The 9,679-nt window shown below is 36.4% G+C and overlaps 1 protein-coding gene across 1 annotated transcript; it reads right to left on the minus strand.

Moving 5' to 3' along the window:
- Positions 1–6,469: 6,469 nt before the first annotated feature.
- LOC101559314 (olfactory receptor 11H12-like) lies at positions 6,470–7,444 on the minus strand. The gene has a single exon (XM_004609723.3). The coding sequence runs from the start codon at positions 7,415–7,417 to the stop codon at positions 6,470–6,472; it is 948 nt and encodes a 315-aa protein (XP_004609780.2). The 5' UTR covers positions 7,418–7,444.
- Between the last annotated feature and the right edge of the window lie 2,235 nt (positions 7,445–9,679).

Here is a 9,679-nt window from a genome sequence, read left to right on the forward strand (position 1 = left end):
TTTTGCAGTGAACTTCACCTTCAAACTGAAGTCAGGCATGTAGAGAAGGAAGGAGGAGAAAGGAATTTTTCTATTTAAATGCTAGGATCATTTACTTCAAAGGATATGAAGCATAGAGAAGTTTCTGTCTTCAGAACTAGTACTGAATTTTGGTAATTTAGTATGCCAAAGAGAGGAGTATCATATTGATTTATATTGTGCTCAACCTGACTGAAACCCTTCTTTTTCTTTCTTTATTTCTGTTTTTCTTTTTCTTTTTGTGGCTATACCCAGAAGTACTCAGGGCTACACCTGGCTCAGTGATCAAGGGTTGCTTCTGGTAGTGCTTGAAGAACTATAGGATATCAAACAGGTCTCCTGTGTGCAAAACAGGAGCTCAGCCCTTTGAACTATTTCCCTGTCCTGATTGAAACTCAATTTTTTTTCTGGCTTTACTCTTAGATTAATAATCATACTAATGTAATTATAGAAAAATTATGTTTTTTTCTCATCTTATATATTCAGGCTTTTTTTTTCCAGTACCAAACAAGATGCTTTTAAATATGTCAAGATATACTCAATTTTCTTTTTCCTTTTTTGGGTAACACCTGGCGATGCACAGGGTTACTTTTGGCTCTACACTCAGGAATTACTCCTGGCAGTGCTCAGGGGGGGCATATGGGATTCTGGGAATCGAATCCCTGTCGGCCATGTGCAAGGCATATATGCCCTACCTACCGTGCTATCACTCGAACCTCCCATATACTCAGATTTTTGACTAAAGCATGAGGTTCCGTAACGCTTCATTTACTTTGCTTGTTTTTATAAACACTTTAATTTTTCAAAAGTTTTTCCTTCTGCCAAATCTGTTTTTCTTGCTGATTGCTTAGTTCTAAAGATGTGTTTGATTATTAAACTCCCAAAGATGCAGTGCTGAGAAAAGGATTTATTCTAAACTTCCATCACTATTTTAATTTTCTTATTTTAATGCCTAAAACATGTGGCAGAGTGTGTAAACTGCATACTTTTAGTCCAGTTCTCTTGCTTGCTAACATAACTTGAAATCTAATCTGATGACCTTGTACTCAACTTGCAAAATTAAGTGTTGTAACATTCCTTGTATATAGAGATTATTATGTAAGATATTTCTGTTTAATTCAGAGTATAAAGGAGTATGGGCTACCCTTTGTCATGCACTCTGAAGTTTCAGCTGCTATCTTCAAATAATGAGGTGACTTTGAGGATATAAATATGTTTAGAGAAGGTTTATCAAAAAACATGGGGAGGGTCTGGAGAGATGGTACAAGGGTCTTGATACTTGTCTTTCATGGCCAACTTTAGTTAAATCTTCAGCATTACATATGGCCCCTGAGTACTTCCAGGAGTGATCCCTGAACGCAGAGCCAGGAGTAAGCCCTAAGCACCAACGGGTGACCCCCAAATAATTTTCTACTTATCACTCAAAAGTGGAGAGAGCCTGAATCCCTGATGATATCTTAGACTACTTAACTTTCAACTGCCATGGACTGCCTACTTTAAAAGTTTATATGTGAGAAAAAAGAAACTAAATTTTTATCTTACATAAGTTATTATTATATGTTGCTGAATCAAAGCCTAATATACACAACAACTCTGGGCCCATGTATAGACCTTGAGTTAATTTTTGTTTTTGTTACTTAAGTCAATCAAACTTAAAGTAACTGAATTACTTAATAAAAAGTAATTCTTATTTCTTCTAATTTTGGATTATTTGCTTTAATTTAGTTCGATGATAATTAAAATATTGACTTTAAAAGTAATTTAAAGTAGTTTTCCTAATAGATAAATAACTTCTGTTATTTAAAAAAGATTGGTATTTGAAATCATCTATTGAAAAAAATTCAAATTCTCTTTTATAAAAATGTTTCTATAATAGTTGTAAACAGAAATTTAAATTAGAAATTAAAAATGTAGATGAAAAATAAAGTCATGTAGAGAAAGTTGTTCTATTTGGGACTGGAGATTCATTTAATTGCTTGATAATCCCCCCTGCTTCCACTCTTCTTTTCATTCAAAGGAACAGAACAAATAATATATAGGCAGAATTTGCTGTTAACGGCCCTCATTTAGAGAAAGAGTAGATACTGAATAAAATTAAAGTACTGGGGAGTTAGCTAACTTTACCCCTCTTCATAGAGTGGGAATGGGAGATGCTTAGGAAACACATGTTACAAGACTTGGCAAAATACAGATTTTTTTTTTTTTTTTAGTGTTGGGAATCAAATCTAGGGCTTCACACATGCAGTACAAGCATCCAGTTATGGAGCCACATCACTGCCTGCATTCTCTATTCTTTCAGTTTTTTCTGTTTTGTTTTGTGGTTTAGTCACTAGCAGGGCTACTTCACGGATCATGAGGTGCTGGGGATCAAAATTGGCCTCCTACATACAAAATTAAACCTAGTGAACAGTCTCTCTGAATCCATTCTAATTTTTTTTTTAAATTTTATTGAATCACCGTGAGATAGTTACAAGCTTTCATGTTTGGGTTACAATCACACAATGATCAAACACTCATTCCTCCACCAGACCACATTCCCCACCACCAATATCCCCGATATACCACCCTCTCCCCGTTCCCACTCTCCCCCTGCCTCCATGGCAGACAATATTCCCCATACTCTCTCTCTACCTTTGGGCATTATGGCTTGCAGCACAGACACTGGGAGGTCATCATGTTTGGTCTATTATCTATTTTTGGCACGCATCTCCCATCCCGACTGATTCCTCCAGCCATCATTTTCTTAGTGATCCATTCTCTATTCCATCTGCCTTCTCCCCTCCGCTCATGAAACAGTCTTCCAGCTATGGGGCAATCCCTCTGGCCCTTGTATCTACTGTCCTTGAGTGTCAGCCTTATGTGTTGTCATTCTATACTCCACAAATAAGTGCAGTCCTTCTATGTCTGTCCCTTTCTTTCTGACTCATTTCACTTAGCATGATACTCTCCATGTCTATCCATTTACAAGCAAATTTCACGACTTCATCTCTCCTAACAGCTGCAGAGTATTCCATTGTGTAGATGTACCAAAGTTTCTTTAACCAGTCATCTGTACTAGGGCACTTGGGTTGTTTCCAGATCTTGGCTATTGTGAACAGTGCTGCAGTGAACATATATGTACAGATGTCATTTCTACTGTGCTTTTTTGCATTCTCGGGATATATTCCCAGAAGTGGCATTGCGGGTCATATGGAAACTCAATTTTTAGTTTTTGAAGGACTGTCCATATTTTTTCCCAGAAAGGCTAGACCAGTCAGCATTCCCACCAACAGTGAAGGAGCATCCCTTTATCCCCACATCCACGCCAGCACTGGTTGCTTTTGTTCTTCTGGTAGGAGGAAAGCTTAGATAAGTAACATGCTTAAAAGCATTGCTCTTAATTATATATCTTTCTAAACTTAATTTTTTAAAAAAATTTTTATTAGTGAATCATCGTGGGGTACAGTTACAGACTTATAAACTTTCGTGCTTGCGTTTTAGTCATACAATGTTCGAATACCCATCCCTCCACCAGTGCCCATTTTCCAACACCAATGCTCCCAACATCCCTCCCACCACCCCCACTCTGTCCCCTCCACACCACTCTGCCTCTGTGGCAGGGTATTCTCTTTTGCTCTCTCTCACCTTTTGGATGTTGTGGTTTACAATAGAGGTATTAAGTGGCCATACTGTTCGGTATATAGTCTACTTTTAGCCTGCATCTCCCATCCTGAACGGGCCCTCCTAGCACCCTTTACTTGGTGGTCCCTTCTCTATCTGAGCTGCCTTTTCCCCCAGCATGCGAGGCCAGCTTCTAAGCTGTGGAGTAATCCTCCTGGTACTTATCTCTACTATTCTTGGGTGTCAGTCTCCCATTCTGTTACTTTATATTCCACAAATGAGTGAAATCTTTGTGTCTGCCCCTCTCTTTCTGACTCATTTCACTTAACATCATACCTTAATTTTTAAATTGCCCATCTTTTCACCCATATTTAGATGAAATGTTGTCATGGAAATATAAGAAATAAACACATTCATGCAAAATATGGGAAAAGATGCAAATATTATTTTTTATCTGCCACTCTACATTAACTTGTATAATCATAGATTTTCATGGTTTGTCCCTTTCTTTGAGTAGTAGAATATTGTATTTACTACATACTCTATGTACATTTTCATGAAATTATTATCAACAAAAATTTACATTTGTTTCCTACATGAATTTTTGCTCTGCAGCAATTATTTCTGCTATAAATTGATGTTAATTTTTAAATTTTTTTGTCATCAATTTACAATATTGTTAATAATAAAGTTTCATGCATATAACTTTTCACTAAATTGAATTTTCGCCTTCATTGCTATGCAGTTTAGAAGGTAGTTACAGAGGATGAAGCATACTTTCCAGTAAAACAAGTATAAGGAACAGCAGATTTCTAACTGATATTAAAGAAGATCCTTTAAGTAAACTTGGATAATATTCTTGGGTTAAGCTTGAGATAAACACAGCATGTAAAAGGCTTTCCTTGCATGTAGCTGACCGAGGTTCTATCCTAGCACCCTCTATGGTCCCCTGAGCCCCTTCAGAAGTGATCCCTGACTCCAGAGCCAAGATTAATTTTTGAGCACCAACAGGTATATCCCCAAAACAAAATAAAAAAGAAAAAAGCTACTTGTTTTATTTTGAATCTCTTCTATCCTATGAGAGTTCTATCCTAACTGTGTCACATAATTGGTGAGGGTAAACTGAGAAGCCATGTCAAAGTGTCTTATAAATGATAGATTCTTACAAGAGGATGACATTAATATCTAAATGAATTGCATAATACTTGTATAAGATCTTATTCTGATTGATTTCATTTATTCATCACAGTTACTCTATGATGAAAGCATTATCATTAGCTCTTTTTTTTATAGATCTTTAAAAAATCAAGGAATAAGGCAAAAATTGCATAAAGTCAGAGAATTAATAATAATATTTAGATTTGAGGCCAATCCCTCTGATGCCAGTACTAGCTCATCTCCAGACTAGAAATATATGGGCCCAATGGACAGATTTCTTTGAATCAAAAATCATTTCCAACTCTTTATGCCTATTTCATCCTTCATAAACTAGAGGTGCATTAATATTGGTCTGACCTCTTTGGATTGTCAAAGGCAGTAAATAAAGTAAGTTATGTGAAGGATTTATAAAAGTGTCTGGCATACAACAGTGAATCAAGTTATTAATCATTATTCCTCTCAATATTGTCAATAAGAACAGACCTATATTTGGGAAACAAGCAAATTTACATATTTTACTCTTGTATATCTGTAATACTGTCCTTTCATATGCCCATGATCTTAATTTTACTAAAACACGAATATAGAATATATATAATGTTTGGGTTTTTAAATAAATTTTACTTTGTATGAGAGATTTGATGTTTTTATATTATTTAAGACAAATAATGATTCACATATGAAAGTGAAAAGTACTGATATTTTTTTCATTTTCCCCAAGGAAACCACTAACCAGCACAATTTATTTAAAAATATAACCTACCTGTAAATAGTCAGATAGAAAAAAAAACTTGTTTTACCACCCCAAATCTGTCTCTTACTGAAATGTTTCTTGACTGAAAAATACATGCATATAAAACTATATAAAACTTATAGTGGTATGTAACATGATTTAATACAGAGGAAAAGGCTTTGAATCATTTGTAGTGTTTAAGCTATAAGAAGACATTATTGAAGAGCTCCCAGCCCCAGCAGCCGACCTCCACTACCCAACTGCCGCCACACTCCAGGCCACTTTCCACATGCTCAGGCCGAGCCTCACGCATGAGCAAACATATTCCTGGACCATGGCCAGATAACTCAAATAACTACATTGCTAAATATTTGATTGATACTTTGCATTTGGAATTAGATTTGCCCTTTAGGAGCTTGGAAAAGTGAAATATGTAAAAGAAATCACATATGGCTGGATATCATTAAGCCAACATGCCATTATTGACCCACAGATATCTCGAATAATTACTTCTAAGGGGTTATTTACCAGGAATGACCCCATTACAAAAATAATTATGTCAGATATGATGAGAACCATGGTCAAATAAACAAACTATGGATATTTTATTTACAACTAAGTAAAACAAAATAACACAATGATTTGATTCCAGAATCATTATTCTAAGTTATCAAATTTAAAATGATTTTTTTCCTCATAGATAAATCATCCAAAACGTGCAAATGCACACATTCCTAGTTAACATACAATCTAACTGCCAAAGAAGAACTTAACATTTCAATTATCTATGTCATCTTCCTGCTTTATAATTATTGTTGGTCCTATCATTACTTAATTTCATAAGTTGATATGGATCAATATCAGCAGATTCAGGTGTGAAGATTTATTAAACTATATAATTCTGGTTGCTTTTTTATTAGGTGATAATGAACTGATAATGGTGGGCCAATCTAGTATGTTTTACGGTATGTTGACACTCCCTAGAACTTTTCTCAAGGCTGCCTTTATCTCTTTATTCCTGAGGCTATAGATGATGGGGTTGAAGAGTGGGGTCACCATAGCATAAAACAAAGTTGCAATTTTCTGCATCCCAACAGAATTTCCAAGTCCTGGGCTCACGTACATGACCATCAGAGATCCGTAGAATAGGGATACCACAGCCAAATGAGACCCGCAGGTGGAGAAGGCTTTATGTCTCCCAGTGGCAGAAGGCATACGCAACACAGCTAATAGGACAAGAGAATAGGACCCAAGGATGAAGAAGAAATTACCAAAAATAACTAATGAGCTGAGAGTATAGCAAAGCAGTTGGGTTTTAGGGGCAGAGGTGCACATTAACATGAATAGCGGCCCTGGGTCACACACAATATGGTCAATGATATTTGGACCACAGAAGGGCATCTGAGAGATGAGGACAATGGGGGTCAGGAACCACAGAAATCCACACACCCAGCAAATAATGACCAGTTTGATACATAGAGGTGTAGTCATGATATTAGGGTAATGCAAGGGTTGACAAATAGCTAGGTACCGATCAAAGGCCATGACGGTTAAAAGGAAACATTCAGATGTTCCCAAAGCAAAAAAGAAATAAAATTGGAGAAAACATCCAGCAAAAGATATAGTCTTGTTTTCTGAGAGGAAGTTAACCAGCATCTTTGGTACAGTAGAGGAGACATACCAGATCTCTAGAAAGGAGAAATTCCCCAGGAATATGTACATGGGGGTGTGGAGTCGCCGGTCAAACCGCAGTGCACAAACAATGGCCCCATTCCCTGATAGGGTCAGAGCATACGTTGTAGTGAAGAATGAGAAAAGCAGGACTTGAATCTTCCACTCACAAGAAAAACCTAGGAGTATAAACTCTTTAACAAAAGTAAAACTGGAGTCTGTCTCAGAGACATTCATTGCGCCAGTAACCTGAAGGTGCAAGAGATACAGTAGTATCAGTTAGGCAAGTTTCAAATGTGTTCCTTTTTTTTTCTTTTTGTGTCACGCCTGGCAATGCACAGGGGCTACTCCTGATTTTGCACTCAGGAATTACCCCTGGCAGTGCTCAGGGGACCATATGGGCTGCTGGGAATCAAACCTGGGTTGGCCATGTGCAAGGCAAATGCCCTACCCGCTTGCTATCCCTCCAGCCCCAAATGTGTTCCTTTTTAAGAATGAAAAGAAGATAATCAATACAAAGTTATTTTTCAATAAAATCTCCAGAATGAAAACATAGTCTACTTTTTCTAGATTACGTATTCTGAGTTTGGGGTGTAATAGGTAGCTGACTGTACAGAAACATATGCTTGCCAATTTAAGTGGCCTATTTTTTTTTTTTTGGGCTTCTTTTGGGTCACACCTGGCGATGCACAGGGGTTAGTCCTGGCTCTGCACTCAGGAATTACTCCTGGCGGTGCTCAGGGGACCATATGGGATGCTGGGATTTGAACCGGGGTAGGCCGCGTGCAAGGCAAACGCCCTACCCGCTGTGCTATCGCTCCAGCCCCCAAAGTGGCCTATTTAAGTAATATGGTCTCTCCCTTAGTATCGTATCATGATAAAACTAGGTAAGATTAAGCCCACTTTCTAACCTATTCATTTTTGGGTAAAGGTGAGTCATAATAGTTTCTAGAAAGACTATAATACATTAGCATAATAAAAGTACTAGCTTATTTTTCTAAAACTTACTATAGAATTACAGTGTCAATAGAGAAGGTTGATATCATAAGTTCCTACATATATCTCAGTTAAATTTATGACTTGGGGCTGGAGAGATAGCACAGGGATTAAGGAGCTTGCCATGCATGTGGCTGATTGATTCTGGCTCTATTCTCAGCACCATTTGTTCCTCCACAGCCCCAGTACTACCAGGTGTGCCCATTGCCCCAGTAAGAAAAATAGCATAGTAATTAATATATTAATTTAATATAAGAAATAAATGGATATATTTTACTGTGAGTTGGGAATAATTTTAAAGTTTATATTTCTGCATTTCTGCTCCTTTTGCTCTTGACTTCAGCATTATAAAAATGTAATGTTATAATGTTACTTACCAAATTGACTTTCAATCTTGTGATATTGCAATTTCCTCTTTAGAAAAATGTTCTTGCTTTCTCTTTTACCTGTTGACAAAATTTCAAAATAAAAGCTACGAATGGGAATTTAGTGTCTGAAGTCTTTTCAAATAAAATATTTTTTATACTCTGTCTAAAATAAAATAATTCTACTATATTACAGAAATCAAAATTCCTTTTTTTTCATAAGTAAATTTCCTTCACCTTACGTTCTCATGGAATAGATGCTAAGAGTCCAGTTGAATCTAGTTTTCTTGCACAAACACAGTTTTCAACAGGAATTTTTCTTCCACTCTATTCCCCATTTCAATGCTCTAAGAAGTCTTTTAGAATGATTTTGTTAAAACTGTGCTTGTAGTTCTTTTTTTTTGCTTGTAGTTCTTTCAGTAATAAATGTACTTAAAAATCCTTCAAACCAGGAGCATTACTATATCAACATTAAAAAATTATGGAATAAAAGGAGATTGGTATAGAGGTGTCATGAATTCTCTATAGTGCTCAAGAAATGAAGCCGCCATAGCTTTGAAATTGACCAGATCTTTCAAGTACCTGTTTGATAAGTCATATCCTTCTGTTTCCAGCAAGACAGAGCTTTATTGTGGCACAAAAAGCAAGAAGGCACTTTCTTTATCATATGTTCTCGTGGGACTTGGCCTCTAACTCATTAGGAAAGTTCTCCTCCAAGCCACTGGATGCATAATTAGATGTTCTCTGAAGAAGCAGTGAAGAGTAGCACCAACTTCCTGAGGCATTGTCATTTATAGAATGACTTGTCCACCTCAAGTATGATCCCCAAAAGTTTCCAAGGTGACAAAGCTTAAGAAACAGGCCAATGTTTCGCCATAAATTCTGATAGGAAGTTGGGGTATGTTGGTGATGTAAAGAAAAAAATTGAAGAACAATGTGAAGGACATAAAAACAAAATATTATAGAAAATTTATAGAATTTATTAAATTAAGAATAACTTTTCAAAGGACAGCATGGCATGAGTGGAACAAGAAAAATGTGTTCAAATAAAGAGTTCCCATGATGCTTACTTTCATTCTTCTTCTGTCTTCTCCATCCTGAATTTTGTTTTTTTGTAATTTTTTTGTGATATCAATCT

The sequence above is a fragment of the Sorex araneus genome, chromosome 3 (assembly GCF_027595985.1).
Source record: "Sorex araneus isolate mSorAra2 chromosome 3, mSorAra2.pri, whole genome shotgun sequence".
Classification (NCBI taxonomy): Eukaryota; Metazoa; Chordata; class Mammalia; order Eulipotyphla; family Soricidae; genus Sorex; species Sorex araneus.

Bases quoted from the DNA above. Each gene is read 5' to 3' on its own strand.
- LOC101559314 (XM_004609723.3), bottom strand. From the start codon at position 7,417: ATGAATGTCTCTGAGACAGACTCCAGTTTTACTTTTGTTAAAGAGTTT.